The 19,655-nt window shown below is 41.8% G+C and overlaps 2 protein-coding genes across 9 annotated transcripts in view; one reads left to right on the forward strand and one right to left on the reverse strand.

Annotated features, from left to right (window-relative positions):
* Positions 1-19,655, reverse strand: part of zdhhc11 (zinc finger DHHC-type containing 11) — a 136,051-nt gene that overhangs the window by 28,389 nt on the left and 88,007 nt on the right. For all 8 annotated transcript variants that reach the window (XM_059945328.1, XM_059945331.1, XM_059945330.1 and 5 more), the window contains exons 3-5: positions 14,253-14,431; positions 6,855-6,956; positions 238-362 (exon numbers count right to left, since the gene is read on the reverse strand). In XM_059945328.1, coding sequence (XP_059801311.1) covers positions 238-362; positions 6,855-6,956; positions 14,253-14,431 — 406 coding nt within the window. The remainder of the gene's footprint in view (positions 1-237; positions 363-6,854; positions 6,957-14,252; positions 14,432-19,655) is intronic.
* On the forward strand, positions 6,919-9,979 carry LOC132378427 (uncharacterized). The gene is made up of 2 exons (XM_059945335.1): positions 6,919-6,988; positions 7,526-9,979. Exon 2 carries the CDS (start codon positions 8,486-8,488, stop codon positions 9,746-9,748), a length of 1,263 nt encoding a protein of 420 aa, XP_059801318.1. The 5' UTR covers positions 6,919-6,988; positions 7,526-8,485; the 3' UTR covers positions 9,749-9,979.

Here is a 19,655-nt window from a genome sequence, read left to right on the forward strand (position 1 = left end):
ATTCTGTGTGTGATGTTTGAATTTCCAGCATCTGCGGATTTCCTCGTGTTTACTCACTTCAGGGTACGTGTGTGTGTGACATGTGTATTTAACACACCCCTCAAAAAGCAGTTACATTGTAATTTCTGCCAACAGACCTATCAGGGATGTACAGCAGCAGATGTGGCTGTTATCAGGAACAATCACAAACTCTCAATTTTTGTGACAAACTCAATGCTACTTTTAAATCGCACATACCTTTAAACTGCGGAGCCGTGCGGAGTTCTGCAGGATTTACAAACTGCTGGATGAAAACATAAACGACAACTACTGCAATCAGCAGAATGCCGAGAACTGCAGACACCACGGTGTGGAAGAAATACCTAAAGAGATTCAGAATAAAGGGTTATGTTAAACTTCGCACATATAGGAATTAAAACATGTTTGCACAGTTTAATGTTTGTTAGTGATAAATTCGTAGGTCTTTAAAAACCTAGTTTAAAATGGGAGTATCAAACAAAAGGCACACTTCAAAATTACATTACCTGATTTCTCCTGAGTGGTCTATTAACATCATTAATATCAGCTATAACATCACTGAATTAATTTCCAATATGCTATTGTGATTTGTGGAGGTGGGAGTGCTTTGTTGCATTTCCCAAGACACGTTCTCTGATGCAGAAACCTTCAGAACTAGCTGCACATTAGGGATGGGGGTGGAGGGGTCTGAAGTTTGATTCACACAAGTTACATGGATTTCCAGCATCTGCAGAATTTCTCTTGTTTGTCATTGGTTCACACGCTGTTGTAAAAAGGCAGCTCTCTCATGAAAGGTCGAGGCAGGTGTCGGTAGAAAGCACTTGCACTTAACCAGCATCTTTCAGAGCCTCAGGATTTCTTGAAGTTCTCACAGTCTACTAACATAAACTGTTAGAATGGCACACAGTATGGAAACAGGCGCTTTAACGCATCTAATCCAAGTTGGCCATCAAGCACCCATTTACACTAATCCAGTTTTTCTTCCTCACCACATTCCCATCAACTCCCTCCAGATCCTACATGCTGGAGGAAATTACAGTGGCCAATTATCAACCAACCCACACATCTCTGGGACGTGGGAGGAAACCAGAGCATGCAGTGGAAACCCATGCCGTCAAAGAGTGAACAAGCAAATACCGCACAGAGTGTCCAAAGTAAGGATTTGTGCTGAGAGGTAGTCAGCTCTTCGAGCTGCACCAGTATGCCACCCCGTCACAGAGAAAGACAACAGCCAGTCACCACAAGCAAACCCCCACAGACAAAAATGAAATGAAAGGCCAGCTAATGTTTCTCATTATCTGTGGGTTGGCTATAAGAAGCAATTAATTGTTGGGCAAGATGCAGAAGGGAGAACTCTGCCTCTTCAAATGAAGCATGGCATCTCTCCTGTCCACCTAAAGGCATAGACAGGCCCTTGGCTTAATGACTCAATTGACAATACAGCAGGCTGTGTGCATTGCAGAACAAGTATATTCTTGAACTGTGCTCTCAAATTTGGTGAGGAACTTGAAACCACAATATCTAGCACAGGGCTTCTTAGTGGCAAGAGAAATAGTGGTGGAAGAGCTCAGCAGATCAGGCTTTATCTAGAGAAACAAAAGATGCAAGTCAACCCTTCATCAAAAACATTGAGTCCCGATGTAGGGTCTTAACCTGACTCTTCATGCCTTTAAGCTCCCATACATGCTGCCTGACAAGTTGAAGTTTTTACTTCAGCAGTTTATTTTTTGCACCAGATTCCAACATTCTAATTTCTTATTTCTCTGGAAAAAAAACTAGCAATGATACTTTCAAAGAGCAAAGTGATAGCTTATAACAGGAGGTCCCACTTATCTGATTTTCTAATAGGCTGAAACATGAGATGTCAGTAAAGCATTAATGAAATTTCTGGTGTGATAGATTTCCATTTCATTTCAATTATGCAATGAAACAATATTGACTCCAACTTGCATTAAAGAAACAAAGGTCACTGAAACAATTCAGCCTTTCAAGTTTCACAGCCATAGCTCCTGTTATTCATCTTTTAAACAAATGAACGAAACCCATTGCCCTTGCTTAAGAAGCTTTTCTTGCATTGTACTTTATTGGCTAAACTTCCTCTACAGCCTACAGCTCAAAAATGGTTTGTGGAGTCACGAGCTAGTAATTGACAACAACAGAGCAGTTCCAAACTGGGCTTCTCAACAAGCCAAAAGGGTTGTAGAATCTAAATACACAGTGAGATGATCAAATTACTTCCTTAAAAAAGATTAATAAAAGGATGCTCAATAAAGAAATAAAGCATGTGTCAAATCAGATGTGACTAAGTTCAACTGTCCGTAGATGTGACTTAAGAGCCATCAGACAAAATTTCACACCAAGTCATGTAATGACATTTCAAGACAGTTAATCAGCACTTTAGTTTAGTTAGTTTCAGGACAATGAGTTGGCAAAGAGTAAGAGGAATTCCCAAGCCTATCAGACAGCATCTGTGGAAGGCAATGGACAGTCAATGATTTGGGTCAAAAAACTTCCCATCTTGTCTGAAAGATAGAGAGGGGATAGCCAGCATAAATTGGGGAAGGGAAGGGATGGAATAAGAGCCGCTGAGAAAAATGCGGATCCAGTTGAAAATGAATGGCAGGCAGGTGGAAGAGAGAAGAGTGAAAATACAGACTGAGGCTGAGAGGTAAAGTCACCTATCGTTAGCGAAAACCCAAGTTGCAAAAAGTGATCCAAGTGACTGGAAGCAAATCAAGCTCATTAAGCCTCAGGACACAGGTTTGACATGTAAATAAGAATCCCATTGCTACCTTGGCAACTGTACATGCAAACTGTGTACCTTTTTTAACTGTTTACTCTGTTAAGCAGTTAACCATTAACTGCACCTGGCTCAAGGGATGTTTGTGATTCTTGCAGGATGTCACTAAATCTCTGATTCATTTAGTTTGCATGTCAGAATTCTAATAAGATTGCTAGCTCAGTCAACTACTGCCCAATAACAGCACAAGGACAAGTCTAGAAAAAGATTACCACACAAAGTAAAAGATTAAGCTCTTTGGGTTGGAGATTAACTTTAAAAAGAGATTCTAAATACAAAAGGCTCTTAGTACAGAGGCGCCAAGCCTCAGAGTATTAATTCTTCAGTTCTCCTCTTATTACAGCAAAGTATTAAAATATCTGCAAACAACAGATTCCTTCAGAAATTGTTTTATAGCTCTTCCTTAAAGAAACTTAAACATAATTCACTAGGTATCAAGTTTTTTTCAACAAATGAGGAAGAAGTGCTACGATTTCCCCCTGCCCCAGTATATTATTGAAACTCTTTAAGGGTTGAGCATATATCCTTCACACAAAATGCTGAAGGAACTCAGCAGGCCAGATCACATCTATGAGAAAGAGCATACAGTCAACATTTCAGGCTGAAACCCGCCATCAGGACTGATTCCCAGCACCTGCAGATTTTCTCCTGTTTGTGTACAGATCCTGATCCGGTTACAAATGCCTGATTTACGGATATCTGTACTTCACCATGAGCATTCGGGAGGCCAGCAGGGTTGGTGGGGATGGATTTGACGGCTGGTACAGAACTACATGCATCTTCTGCTGGGTGGAGATGGGGCATTTCCATGTGTCATCTCTCTCCACCCCACCATTCTGCTCCTCCTGCATCCCTCCGCACCACTACTCCCCTTAAGCAACAAAAAATGGGGGACTGCGTCTAGCCGAGCGGAACAAGATGCAGACTCGCTCGTTCACTGAGTTAATGAGGTTAGCTGACAGTAGCTCTCATCACAGCTGTTTCTGTTCATCTCTGATTTACAAACAGTTTGGATTACACTTGAAAACAGAAACTGATCATAACGTGGGGACTTCCTGTATTACTTTGCAGTTACAACTATCAGAAAAGACTTAATAGGCTAGTCCTTCCTCTCGTGAGCAGGCTGAAGGGATAAGTTATTTAAGAGGGTAGAGTTGGAGTTAGAGCAAATGGTTAAGTATGAGTGAGTCCAGAGTTACAGCGCGCCAGTACAATTCAATCATTTCTAAAATCTAGCAAGGATTACCAGATAGCATGTTAATCATATCATTCCTTAAAGCAAAGAACCAGCTTAACAATTCACATTGTTAAGAACCTGGCTCAGCGATAGCTCTCTTTTCCAGGTCAGGGGGCTGTGATTTCAAGCTCAAGTGCATGACCAAGACAAGTACTTCAAAGTAATACTGACAGTGCACTGTTCCATTACAACAGTCATCTATTATATGGCATGCAAAATAATGTCTGCCAAACGAGTCCGGTCATTACTGTTTGTCAGAGCTTGCTACATGGAAATTGGGTGCTGAAATGCAAAAGACTCTGGAATTTCATGAAGCTGTGGTGGTTTAAATATTAAAGCAGGCCATTATTTTTCACTTTACTTATCAATTCTCATTAAAAGATACCGAAAATGTAGATACTGTAATGTATGGATCTATTTCTTTTCAAGCAACGACCCCCACTTAACACTACATATTGATCTGTTGTATGTGCGGCCGTCTAGTACGGGGGATAAAGAAGTTTCACCACTACCTCTACAGACAAAGGTTTAGCTAGTGACAGGTCAACAGCCTCTTGTGCCCATTTTCAAACCCAGGAAGGGAATTCCAGTGATGACTGCTACCTGGTAACAACGTTGGGCACTATTCCTAGGAGTCCACTCTAATGACATAGAGTTCAAGGGTACCAAACCACACAGCGACACTGATGGCTTGTCACTTGTTCCTCTATTGGCAGCTGAAGAAAAGTCTTCATTCTGTGATCAGGCAGAAGTAGTCCACACCACATTGGTGGACCAGTTGCCGGTAGCAAATCCCGAAATACAAAGGGAAACAAGGAATGACCCGACATTGTGAAAAGCCTGTGAAATCACCATGCCAGGATGACAAGCTCATGGTCACCCTATGTTGGCGGAGTTCTCAGTGAGATGAGACCAATTGTCGGTATGTCAAAGAATGCTGGTGTGTGGATCTTATATTGTGATTCCCTCTAAACTGCGCACCAGAGTGTTAGAAGGTGTGCATGAAGGACACCTGGGTACAGCCAAGATGAAGAGTCTCGCCCAGAGCTACGTGTTGTGGCCGGGAATAAATAAACAAATTGAAGTCATGGCGAAAAGCTGTTCTGGATGCCAAAAGGTTCAAAATTCCCCACCACAGGTACAATTCGTTACACCCGTGGGTGTGGCCATTGTCACCATGGCAGAAAGTGGATACTGACTTTGCTGGGCCATTCATGGACTCCATGCTACTGAGTGTTGTGGATGTTCATTCAAAGTGGCTGGAGATACCAATGAAGTCAACCATGTCAGCAAAGACTGTCTCTGCTCTGAGGACTATCTTCACCAGAAACTGCTTACCCGAACAAATTGTGAGTGACGTGGACCACAATACACGTCAGAAGAATTCCAATTGTTCATGAAGAAAAATGGCATCAGGCATTTCAAGTCAGCTCCTCACCACCCAGCAATGAATGGGATAGCTGAAAGGTTTATCCAAACCTTCAAGAAGTCCGTTAAAGCGATGGACAAGTTTCTCTACAGGACAAGGTGACCAACTTCCCTTTTGTGAATTAGAACTCTGTTGATGCAATGACAAATCAAACACCTACAATGCTGTTCATGAACAGATCTCGCGTAGACCTTCTGAAACCAGACCTCCGGAGGGAAGTACAGAACAAACAGTCCAGCCAGTTGCCAAGTGAAGCAGCAAGAAGCTTCGAGATTGGACAGGACGTCCTAGCATATGATTACCAAGATGACAAATGGTCACCCGGTAGGATAGCTACAAGAACTGGACCACTGATAAACACAGTGGATGTTGGAGATCAGGCATGGAAAAGTCACGTGGACCAGAAACTGGTTGCTCAACCAAAGATATCTCAGCCGACTGCATCTAACAGGACAGACACATTACCATCACCAAACTATCCCGTCAGTGATGACGTCTCCGACAGCAACGTGACACCGGAAACCAAGAACATTGTCTTAGACAAGACACCTTCCAAACCTGATGCCTCTCCACAGGTCCAGAGTAGCTATTCCGAAAGAAACAGAGTGCCACCCAAAAGACTGAGCCTTTAGAACTGTAAAGTTAGTTATAGACTGTTATTGTGAAAGAATGTTTATTTGGAATATGGATTTATGAAAGGGTAATTGAATGTTTTGTACATATAGTTTTATGGTGCATTAATCTAAAGGGGTAGTTAGTGTAACGTATGGATCTATTTCTTTTAATGCGATAAGCCTCCTTAGCACTAGGTATTGATCTGTTGTCTGGCATGCGATGTTGTTCTCGCTCTCTCGCTGTAATGTGAATACACCAGTTAATGCCATATTCCGCGTTTGTGCTTTTATCAAATATATATCCAGCTGTCCACAGAATAACAGATATAGTTACCATTAATCAAATCCCTCCACTGGATAAACAATGGATTAATTAACTTTTGGGACAAGATTAAGAGTTTAGAACTATATTCTTATGATGATGATTTACGCACCAGGCCAGTCTGAAAAGGTCAAGGTGTCAGAGTCCAAGGCGAGGGATGGACAGGCTTAGCTCACTGCTCCGCTACACTCTAAACTAAGGGTCTGGAGACAGACTCTCTGTGGACTTCAGTTCAAAACCCCATTTGCTTGTGTTTATTATTTGCATTATGTTTTTTCTCTCTCTCTACATTTTGAATGTTTGACCGTCTTTTTTTAAAATAATTTTTTTGAGTTTCTTTGCTTCACGGTTGCCTGCTAGGAGACAAATTTCAAGGTTGTATAATGCATATATACTTTGATAATAAATGTACTTTGAACTTTGATATAACTGACCAGTAGTTCCTTCCTCCAACGCAGTTGTTGAGCCATTTGCAATGATGATCAAAGTCTGAAATGCATTTGTTACAAGTGCTGCAGTGTTTGGCTTTCATTCCTCTGAAAAACAACAAAAAGCAAGATTCAGCCAGGTCAGCACACAGCCATTTAAAATACCTTCTATCAATAAGGAAGCATATCTCATTTCACATTAGAACAGAATCTTTTGTTAACATGATAAAAGTGTTATAATATGCTAGCTGGTGTTTATGAACGCAAAGAAGCATGCAGAGGTTATTGTGGGGGAGCTTTCAAAATACAATCATTCTGTATACACGAGTTAGGAACCTACATTTTTACACCAAGCCCAACGAGATAACCCTATTTCATTATTAGAACTGATGAAAATAAGGAGAAGAGAAACATTTGACTGTGATAGTCATACAGTATAAGTCATACAGTATACAAGTGTTGTTCAAATATAATATGTAATTACTGTTTGGAGAATCAGTATAAAGTGCAGTATTTAAAATTAAAACCAAAAGAACAAAGGGAGAATTAACAGAAAGTTATTCTGTGGTCTGGTTGGGAACGGATAACCAGACACAGTATAACAGTTTTCAAAAGATATGCATTATTTGGAAAAGATACATTCAAAAGAGAAATAGCAGAGTTGGTTGCTCTTTCAGGACTTGTGTAAAGCTACAATTGTCCTCCTTGGAAAGCAGCCAGTGAGTGAGTGGGCCAGTGAAGGAGTGGAGATTTGAGGCTCTGACTCGAGAGGCTGAGGACGAGCTTCACTCCAAGTGAGGTAAGGCCGGGTAAGTTCCTTTCAAAGGAGAACGTTTCAAAAGTTGAGGCAAGTATTGGGTAGGTCATGGCAGCTGAGATCGGCCCCGTGGTTTGTTCATCCTGCAGCATGTGGGAAATCAGGGATACTTCCAGTGTCCCCAACGACTATGTGTGTAGGAAGTGTGTCCAACTGCAGCTTCTGGCAGACTGCATTGAGCATCTGGAGCTGCGATTGGATTCATACTGGAGCATCTGCAATGCCGAGAAAGTCGTGAATAGCATGTTCAGTGAGCTGGCCACACCTCAGGTAAAGGCTACACAGGCAGAAAGGGAAGGGGTGGCCACTAGACAGCGTAGCAGTAGGCAGGTAGTGCAGGACTCCCCTGAGGTCATCTCCCTCTTAAACAAATATACTGTTTTGGATACTGTTGGGAGAGATATCTCATCAGGGGAAGGCGGCAGCAGCCGAGTTCATTGCACCATGGGTGGCTCTGCGACACAGGAGGGAAGGAAAAGGAATGGGAGAGCTATAGTGATAGGGGATTCAATTGTAAGAGGAATAGATAGGCATTTCTGCGGCCGCAAACGAGACTCCAGAATGGTATGTTGCCTCCCTGGTGCAAGGGTTAAGGATGTCTCAGAGCGGCCGCAGGACATTCTGGAATGGGAGGGTGAACAGCCAGTGGTCATGGTGCACATAGGTACCAACGATATAGGTAAAAAACGGGATGAGGTCCTACAAGGTGAATTTAGGGAGTTAGGAGATAAACTTAAAAAGTAGGACCACAAAGGTAATAACCTCTGGATTACTACCAGTGCCATGTGCTAGTCGGAGTAGAAATAGGAGGCTATTTCAGATGAATACACGGCTTGAAAAATGGTGCAAGGGGAGGGATTCAAATTGCTGGGGCATTGGAACCAGTTCTGGGGGAGGTGGGACTGGTATAAACAGGACAGTCTGCACCTGGACTGGACTGGAATCAATGTCCTGGGGTAGCGTTTGCTACTGCTGTTCAGGAGGATTTAAACTAATGTGGCAGGGGGATGGGAACAAGTGCAGAGAGACAGAGGGGTGTAAAATGAGGGTAGAAGCAAAAAGTAGTAAGGTGAAAAGTAAAAATGGCAGGCAGGCAAATCCAGGGCAAAAAGCAAAAAGACCCACTTTTCAACATAATTGTACAAGGGCTAAGTGTGTTGTAAAAACAAGCCTGAAGGCTTTGTGTGTCAATGCGAGGAGTATTCGTAACAAGGTGGATGAATTGAATGTGCAGATAGTTATTAATGAATATGATATAGTTGGGATCACAGAGACATGGCTCCAGGGTGACCAAGGATGGGAGCTCAACATCCAGGGATATTCAATATTCAGGAGGGATAGACAGGAAAGAGAAGGAGGTGGGGTAGCATTGCTGGTTAGAGAGGAGATTAATGCAATAGAAAGGAAGGACATTAGCCTGGAGGATGTGGAATCGAAATGGGTAGAGCTGCATAACACTAAGGGACAGAAAATGCTGGTGGGAGTTGTGTACAGACCACCTAACAGTAGTAGTGAGGTTGGGGATGGCATTAAACAGGAAACTAGAAATGCGTGCAATAAAGGAACAGTAGTTATAATGGGCGACTTCAATCTACATATAGATTGGGTGAACCAAATTGGTAAGGGTGCTGAGGAAGAGGATTTCTTGGAATGTATGCGGGATGGTTTTCTGAACCAACATGTCGAGGAACCAACTAGAGAGCAGGCCATTCTATATTGGGTATTGAGCAATGAGGAAGGGTCAGTTAGCAATCTTGTCGTGCGAGGCCCCTTGGGTAAGAGTGACCATAATATGGTGGAATTCTTCATTAAGATGGAGAGTGACATAGTTAATTCAGAAATAAACGTTCTGAACTTAAAGAAGGGTAACTTTGAAGGAATGAGACGTGAATTAGCTAAGATAGACTGGCAAATGATACTTAAAGGGTTGACGGTGGATATGCAATGGCAAGCATTTAAAGATCGCATGGATGAACTACAATTGTTCATCCCAGTTTGGCAAAAGAATAAACCAGGGAAGGTAGTGCACCCGTGGCTGACAAGGGAAATTAGGGATAGTATCAAGTCCAAAGAAGAAACATAAATTAGCAAAAAAAAAGCGGCACACCTGAGGACTGGGAGAAATTCAGAGACCAGCAGAGGAGGACAAAGGGGTTAATTAGGAAAGGGAAAAAAGATTATGACAGAAAGCTGGCAGGGAACATAAAAACTGACTGTAAAATTTTTTATAGATATGTGGAAAGAAAAGATTGGTCAAGACAAATGTAGGTCCTTTACAGTCAGAAACAGGTGAATTGATCATAGGGAACAAAGACATGGCAGACCAATTGAATAACTACTTTGGTTCTGTCTTCACTAAGGAGGACATAAATAATCATCAGGAAATAGTAAGGGACTGGGGGTCTAGTGAGATGGAGGAACTGAGGGAAATACATGTTAGTAGGGAAGTGGTGTTAGGTAAATTGAAGGGCTTAAAGGCAGATAAATCTCCAGGGCCAGATGGTCTGCATCCCAGAGTTCTTAAGTAGCCCAAAAAATAGTGGATGCATTAGTGATCATTTTTCAAAACTCCTTAGATTCTGGATTAGTTCCTGAGGATTGGAGGGTGGCTAATGTAACCCCACTTTTTAAAAAAGGAGGGAGAGAGAAACCAGGGAATTATAGACCGGTTAGTCTGACATCAGTGGTGGGGAAAATGCTAGAGTCGGTTATTAAAGATGTGATAACAGCATTTGGAAAGAGGTGAAATCATCGGACAAAGTCAGCATGGACTTGTGAAAGGAAAATCATGTCTGAACAATCTTATAGAATTTTTTGAACATGTAACCAGTAGAGTGGATAGGGGAGAACCAGCGGATGTGGTATATTTAGATTTTCAAAAGGCTTTTGACAAGGTCCCACACAGGAGATTAGTGTGCAAAATTAAAGCACACGGTATTGGGGGTATGGTATTGATATGGATAGAGAATTGGTTGGCAGACAGGAAGCAAAGAGTGGGAGTAAATGGGACCTTTTCAGAATGGCAGGCAGTGACTAGTGGGGTACTGCAAGGCTCAGTGCTGGGACCCCAGTTGTTTACAATATATATTAATGATTTAGACAAGGAAATTAAATGCACCATCTCCAAGTTTGCGGATGACATGAAGCTGGATGGCGGTGTTAGCTGTGAGGAGGATGCTAAGAGGATGCAGGGTGACTTGGATAGGTTAGGTGAGTGAGCAAATTCATGGCAGATGCAATTTAATGTGGATAAATGTGAGGTTATCCACTTTGGTTGCAAGAACAGGAAAACAGATTATTATCTGAACGGTGGCCGATTAGGAAAAAGGGAGGTGAAACGAGACCTGGGTGTCATTGTACACCAGTCATTGAAGGTGGGCATGCAGGTACAGTAGACGGTGAAAAAGGCAAATGGTATGTTGGCATTCATAGCAAAAGGATTCGAGTACAGGAGCAGGGAGGTTCTACTGCAGTTGTACAAGGCCTTGGTGAGACCGCACCTAGAATATTGTGTGCAGTTTTGGTCCCCTAATCTGAGGAAAGACATTCTTGCCATAGAGGGAGTACAGAGAAGGTTCACCAGATTGATTCCTGGGATGGCAGGACTTTCATATGAAGAAAGACTGGATCGATTAGGCTTATACTCACTGGAATTTAGAAGATTGAGGGGGGATCTTATTGAAACGTATAAAACTCTAAAGGGATTGGACAGGCTAGATGCAGGAAGATTGTTTCCGATGTTGGAGAAGTCCAGAACGAGGGGTCACAGTTTAAGGATAAAGGGGAAGCCTTTTAGGACCGAGATGAGGAAAAACTTCTGCACACAGAGAGTGGTGAATCTGTGGAATTCTCTGCCACAGGAAACAGTTGAGGCCGGTTAATTGGCTATATTTAAGAGGAAGTTAGATGTTGCCCTTGGGGCTAAAGGGATCAGGGGGTATGGAGAGAAAGCAGGTACAGGGTTCTGAGTTGGATGATTAGCCATGATGATACTGAATGGCGGTGCAGACTCAAAGGGCCCAATGGCCTACTCTTGTACCTATTTTCTATGTTGTAAGCAGTTGTAGTCTACTGGAAAGATATTCAGTCGACCTTCACTAATCCGACTACCTGTAATCTGGTTCCTTCGATAATCTGGCACTGATTTAAAATTTTCAGCGCAACTGTAATTTCAAATTTCCTCAGCCACTGTACCAATCTGCTGCACATTGTTTTGGTTGCGCTAGATCTGTTCACGTGTTGGCGCGCTCTTGTAAGCACAGACAGGCGATTCCTGCTTGTTTTACTGCATTTATTAATATCATTTGCATGAGGCGCAGCCGCCAGGCACTCGCCCGTCTGACCCGCCAGTGGCGAGAAAGCTGGCACGCGCTGGGTGAGTCCGCCTTCTTGCCTGCTTGCCGGCTGTCGTGCACTGCCCTCCGGTGTCGCCCAGCCGGCGCTCCATTCTCTTCTGCCTATAACTTCAGATCAGACGTGGTGACCCGCTGAATATAAGCATATTACTAAGCGGAGGACAAGAAACTAACGAGGATTCCCTTAGTAACTGCGAGTGAAGAGGGAAGCGCCCAGCGCCAAATCCCCAGTCGCCTGGCAGTCGCATGAAATGAGGCGTATAGAAGATCTCCTTTCTCGAACTTCTGCCTCTGCTCACCAAGATGTGCTGCCACCAACATCGTTTTTGAAGAAACTGTTGTGCCAGTTTCAGTTCCTGATGCTTCACTCATTTTTCAAGATGAAGATGTTGATAATCCTGACAACCCCACACTTGCAAACATGTAACTTTGCCTGAAGGTATATTAAACGTCTCACTTTAGAAGCAGAATTGTTCAACTGTTCTGTACAAGTTAATTTCTGTACATTTACCTGTACCTTTTATTTTATCTGTGCCTGTACAGTATAATACTTTATTAAAATTTCACTTGCTACTCATTTAATATTTTTGTTTCATTATTATCTAACTTGCACTGATTTACATGATATTTTAAAGGTATGATGAGGCGGTTAGCTATTGCTTAATGTGATCCTTCTGTAATTCAGCATTTTCACTAATCCAGCACTCCTCAGGTCCCAGTGGTGCCAGATTAGTGAAGGTCAACCTGTATAACAAGTTGAATGTGTCTTCTGAACTTTGCATTTACGTGCACCACTTATTGCAAATTTAATCCAGAATCTCAAGTCTCTAATTGCAAATGGGTAGGCTATATAGTTTTAATAAGTGTTTCCTTTTATCTCATTCACAAGGGGTGTGAGTACATAGCAAGGCCTACATTTACTGCTCATCACCATTAGTTCTTAAGAGAGGCAATAGAAAACCACAGCCTTCAACTGACACATTCTAAATTGGATTCAGGTTCTAGGATTTTGATTCAACAACTAAGAAATATCGTGTGCCTGTGTGCACGCGTGTCTCTGTCTCTTGAAAGCCTATAGGTGCCATGTATTTGTGGCCTGCAGTTTGTAATTACCAATTTGTAGCTATGGGAATTATTGTCAAATAGGCCTTGATGAACTCTTACAGTGCCTTTTGCAGATTTTATGCATCCAGCTCACAAACAATAAAACTTGGCTTGAGCCTCAAAATAATAAACAATCTTCACAGCAAAGCCAAGCTGTCATCGTTCTCAAGAACAGTGCCAAACCAGCACTTCTGGTCAGCAAATGACACTATCACTGCCAAAATCCTTGAAATCAAAACCCAGCACTTCACCATTGTCAGAAATATATCTATGTCGTGTGTCTTAACTGCTTAAGTTTTACAAGACAGTTGAAGGGCCAGAGCAGGCTGTCTTCTTGCCAGGGTGCAGCTCCAATAGGCACTCAAAAAACTGAACTTTATTCATGATGAAGCGACCCACTATCCCATCCCAAATGACCCGAATTCCATCACCAACACAGGAGCTGTAGTGCACAACATCTACCAAAGGCACTGTAGCAACTCGGAGTAACTTCAACTGCATCTTTTAGTGAGCCAGGAAGGCAAGGGGAGAAAATGTAAGGGAGTGTCTTCACTGACAAGGCCCCCTTCCACTCTGATAGCATCATTATTTGGAAATTTGTTACTGTTTTCTCTTTGCTGCTAGTTCCGAGCCTATCGTCAACACATGAGCTGCATTAGTTCAGAGGTCACATACTTCAGAAGGCATTTAAGAACAGGCTCAATTTGACAGCTTTGCACTTGACACCTACTGCCCATATACAAATCAAAGAAAATGTACAAAAGGGAACTTTCAGCAAGGAAAAATGGAGATATCATGAGTTTATAATTGGGAGGAGAAGCTGAATTTCCTCCCAACCCAGCCCGCCAATGCTTTCCCTCTTGCCCCTGTCTTCAGGTTGTAGAAGCCTGTCCTCAGGCCCCAGAGTGGGCTAAGCCAACCTGACAAAAAAAAAAGTCAGCCTGGAAACTTCTTGGCTTCATAGCTCACTGTATTACCCAGCTACATCACGTCATGCAGAGATTAGTTTGATACACCAACCATACTGAATTAATCCCAGTCTTTCAGCATTTCTAGTGCAGTCACCCAAACAGAACGAAGTGCATAGTTCACTAATCAGTTATAATGGTTAACTAAACAGATACATACACATCCACTTCACAGAGGTAGCAGTGCTGGTTCTGAATTACATGGGGATGCTTGGCTCGGTCAAGCGTTGGCATTGGAATGTTATAGTTCTTCCTGGCCCGCACACTGTTGTCTGCTGGGTCGATGGATACAGCAACCAGGTGGACAATGAAATGATACACAAACAACAGCCCAATTATCTGAACTCAGCGTTAAGGGCCAAAAGTAAACTCTGGGAGGAAAGGAAATGAAAATTAATCAACTTAGCTCCATTTCGGTCAAAGATCCGCACAGGAACCAAGACCCACAAACTGGTTGATGGGAAATTGAGTACGCTCAGTCTAATACTCACGGATCTCCCACACTTATAGTTATAAACTGGATTTTGCTGTACTGCAGGAGCCTGAATGTTTGTAACTGTAACAGACAAACTTGACAAATTCGCTGGTCTTTTCCTATCTAACATTTTCAGGTTGCATGAGAAACAAATCAGTTGTCATTTTCATGAGGCAGTTTGGAACATGGCACAGTAAAACAGTACATGAAACAACCCTCCTGTCCCAATCACTAACTGCAGCTTTATTACAGATCATAGCTGTCAGTCAATGGATGGCACCAAGCCAGAAAATTTGAAGTTCAAGTCCCATCTCAAACACTGAAGTAATCTGGACAAGCACTTCAGTAGTGTGCCAAGGAAGTGCTACACTTACATGTATTCCTGTGAAATGTTAAATCAAGGCTCTATCCCCCCTACTGTGGGAGAAAAGATCCTTGGAATTATTTTTGAAGAGGAGCAGGGATGTTTTTGTCATTCTAATATTTAGCTAATCACCATAACAAACAGATTACCTGGTCTCTAGCTATGTGTAAATTGTTACCTTATTTGCTGCATTACAACAGTGACTACACCCATCAATTTGGTTTTGTGAACACAGATGCATGTTCTTTAGGGAAAGGAACTTTTAATTTTATTTTCCATTGGTTCCTGAGACTACAATGACCTCATTGCTGCAGCCTGACAAAGAACAGTGACAGGGTTTCACACTAACATAAACTCTGCTTGTAATGCAAAATTTACTGATGCTCTGCGCTCATAACTTGTAGACTCAGGACTTTGTTTATTGCTTGTTACTATGGGAATATTGTTCCTGCTACCACACTCTTATTAACCTCACCACATAGTTGAAATATGAAGCAACTGAGCTCTTAAAGCCTATTTATTTTATGAGAAATTAGACGCTGCATATCGAACACATGTTGCATACTTTATTTTTTCTTCAGTCGGTCTGTAGGGACAGATATTGTTGGCACGAATATGTTAATTGTCAGCCATGGTTCTGTTGCTTCAAATTCTGACCCAGAGTGTTATAGGTTCAAGACCCATTCCAAGGTCTTAAAGCGCATTCTCAGAGCAAAATTCCAGTGCAGTACCAAAGGACCCTCCTTTTGTAAAAAAAGCAGCACAACTCAACTAATGGCTCTATTTCAAAGATGAGCAAGGGAAGTTGTTCTATTATCTTGACCAACATTACAAATATATGAACAATCTGTTATCCTACTGCAATTTGTTTTCCACTTCAAAATATGCCTAATTGGCTGTGATGAGTTTTAATGAGTTCAGAGAAAATCTCCTAATGTGCATTACTTGTTCAATACTAAACTGACTTGTTGTCCTGGTTACACACACACTTCTCTGTCCTGAAACTACTAATCCACAAATGACATCTTTAAGATATCTACCTCTTCATTCACCAGTACTTCAAACTTCATTACAATTCAAAAATTAATTACCTGCCTGCATCCAGCTGTCCAAATCTATATTAAATAGATGAGTTTCAATTTTTAAAAGAATGTCAAAGTTTCCTCTGCTTAATAAAAGTACAGAAAGGGTATGAAAAAGTTGGTTTCTTGTGCACTCTCTTTTTCCCCCAGCCCCAGGAGAGTCTCCCATATTAAGCCCGTTTTATTTTCCACACCAGACGCTTTTTCACTTATGATGTCTTGTTTTGTTTCCTTTGGGTTAATTAGACCATTGCAGACTTCTATGACTTCTTTTGATGTTATTAAACAAAATCTTACCAACCTTTGTTTTTATAAAAGATACCATTGTAATTTAAACTTGAGGGAAAAATGCAGGTTTATGTTAATCTTTGTGTGAAGACATTTCCCTTCTGGTTTTTCTACTGAATAGCTTTGTCCTGATTTAGTTTATGCTCCTCGTCACACTGGGTTTCTCCACCAAATGGACACATATCTCCTCATTAAAATCTAAATGGTATTTTAATATCACGATAAGATCACCTCTCAACCTGCTCTTACATATTTCACTGTGGGTGAGTGGTGGTGGGGTGGGGAGATGCTACAACTATTTATGATACAGTCAATCAATAATACTGCTCCTATAGGATGATTAAGATACAAAGTGAAAGCTTTGTTAAATTAAATCTGGCAATTTGTTTTTCTATTTCTTTTTCTTGTACTATATATACTATATAGTGACAATAAAAAATATTCACCCACTTTAGAAGTTTTTATGTCTTATTGTTTAACAACATTGAATTGCAGTGGATTTAATTTGGCCTTTTTGACAGTGATCAACAGAAAAGGACTCTTTCGTGTCATCACTGGTGCAGCCAATTGGTTTTAAAAGTCACATAATCAGTTAAATAGAGATCTGTTTTTGGAGACCTGTGTGCCATCAAGGTGTTTCAATTGATAGTTGTAAAAAATGCACCTGTCCAGCTGTTGGTGAATCAGCAGCCTGTCAAAAACTACACCACGAAGACATGAAAATACTCTAAGCAACTCCACAAAAGGGTTATTGAAAAGCAAAAGTCAAGAGATGGGTACAAGTAAATTTGCAAGTCTATGAATACCCCTTGGAGTATAGTTAAGTCAATCAAGCAATGGAAATAATGTGACACAGCTGTAAATCTGCCTAGAGCAGGCTGTCCTCAAAAACTGAGTGACTGTGCAAGAAGAGAACTAGTGAGGGAGGCCACCAAGAGACCTATGACAACTCTGGAGGAGTCAAAAGCTTCAGTGCTCGAGATGAGAAAGATTGCACATACCCAGGTGCTTCAGCAGTTGCAGCTTTATGGGAGAGTGGCAAAGAGAAAGCCACTGTTGGAAAAAAAAATCTCACATGAAATCTCGTCTAGAGTTTGCCAGAAGGCATGTGGGAGCCTCTGAAATCAGCTGGAAGAGGCTCTATGGTCTGATGAAACCGAAATTCTGCTTTTTGGCCATCAGACATAGAAACATAGAAAATAGGTGGAGTAGGCCATTCAGCCCTTCGAGCCTGCACCACCATTCAGTATGATCATGGCTGATCATCCAACTTCAGAACCCTGTACCTGCTTTCTCTCCATAACCCCTGATCCCTTTAGCCCCAAGGGACATATCTAACTTCCTCTTAAATATAGCCAATGAACTGGCCTCAACTGTTTCCTGTGGCAGAGAATTTCACAGATTCACCATTCTCTGTGTGAAGAAGTTTTTCCTCATCTCAGTCCTAAAAAGCTTCCCCTTTATCCTTAAACTGTTACCCCTCGTTCTGGACTTCTCCAACATCGGAAACAATCTTCCTGCACCTAGCCTGTCCGATTCCTTTAGAGTTTTATATGTTTCAATAAGATCCCCCCTCAGTCTTCTAAATTCCAGTGAGTATAAACCTAGACGATCCAGTCTTTCTTCATATGAAAGTCCTGCCATCCCAGGAATCAATCTGGTGAACCTTCTCTGTACTCCTCCTATGGCAAGAACGTCTTTCTTCAGATTAGGCGACCAAAACTGCACACAATATTCTAGGTGCGGTCTCACCAAGGCCTTGTACAACTGCAGTAGAACCTTCCTACTCCTGTACTCAAATCCTTTTGCTATGAATGCCAACATACCATTTGCCTATTTCACCGTCTGCTGTACCTGCATGCCCACCTTCAATGACTGGTGTACAATGACACCCAGGTCTCGTTGCACCTCCCCTTTTCCTAATCGGCCACCATTCAGATAATAATCTGTTTTCCTGCTCTTGCAACCAAAGTGGATAACCTCACATTTATCCACATTAAATTGCATCTGCCATGAATTTGCTCACTCACCTAACCTATCCAAGTCACCCTGCATCCTCTTAGCATCCTCCTCACAGCTAACACCGCCATCCAGCTTCATGTCATCCGCAAACTTGGAGATGGTGCATTTAATTTCCTTGTCTAAATCATTAATATATATTGTAAACAACTGGGGTCCCAGCACTGAGCCTTGCGGTACCCCACAAGTCTCTGCCTGCCATTCTGAAAAGGTCCCGTTTACTCCCACTCTTTGCTTCCTGTCTGCCAACCAATTCTCTATCCACATCAATACCATACCCACAATACTGTGTGCTTTAAGTTTGCACACTAATCTCCTGTGTGGGAACTTGTCAAAAGCCTTTTGAAAATCTAAATATACCACATCCACTGGCTCTCCCCTCTCCACTCTACTAATTACATCTTCAAAAAATTCTATAAGGTTGTTCAGACATGATTTTCCTTTCACAAATCCATGCTGACTTTGTCCGATGATTTCACCTCTTTCCAAATGTGCTGTTATTACATCTTTGATAACCGACTCTAGCATTTTCCCCACCACCGATGTCAGACTAACCGGTCTATAATTCCCTGGTTTCTCTCTCCCTCCTTTTTTAAAAACTGGGGTTACATTAGCCACCCTCCAATCCTCAGGAACTAATCCAGAATCTAAGGAGTTTTGAAAAATCATCACTAATGCATCCACTATTTCTTGGGCTACTTAAGTATTCTGGGATGCAGACCATCTGGCCCTGGAGATTTATCTGCCTTTAAGCCCTTCAACTTACCTAACACCACTTCCCTACTAACATGTATTTCCCTCAGTTCTTCCATCTCACTAGACCCTCAGTCCCTTACTATTTCTGGAAGATTATTTATGTCCTCCTTAGTGAAGACAGAACCAAAGTAGTTATTCAATTGGTCTGCCATGTCTTTGTTCCCTATGATCAATCCACCTGTTTCTGACTGTAAAGGACCTACAATTTGTCTTGACCAATCTTTTTCTTTTCACGTATCTATAAAAGCTTTTACAGTCAGTTTTTATGTTCCTGTCAGCTTTCTCTCATAATCTTTTTTCCCTTTCCTAATTAAGCCTTTTGTCCTCCTCTGCTGGTCTCTGAATTTCTCCCAGTCCTCAGGTGTGTCGCTTTTTTTGCTAATTTATGTTTCTTCTTTGGACTTGATACTATCCCTAATTTCCCTTGTCAGCCAAGTCAGAGTCCAGTCCTCTATCCAATTGAGAATTTGTGGCTGGACTTGAAAAGAGCTGTTCACTCATGATCCCCAAGCAATCTGACAGAGCTTGAGCAGTTTTGCAAAGAAGAATGGGGAAAAACTGTAGTGTCCATTTCTGTAA

The sequence above is a fragment of the Hypanus sabinus genome, chromosome 20 (genome assembly GCF_030144855.1).
Source record: "Hypanus sabinus isolate sHypSab1 chromosome 20, sHypSab1.hap1, whole genome shotgun sequence".
In the NCBI taxonomy this organism is placed as follows: Eukaryota; Metazoa; Chordata; class Chondrichthyes; order Myliobatiformes; family Dasyatidae; genus Hypanus; species Hypanus sabinus.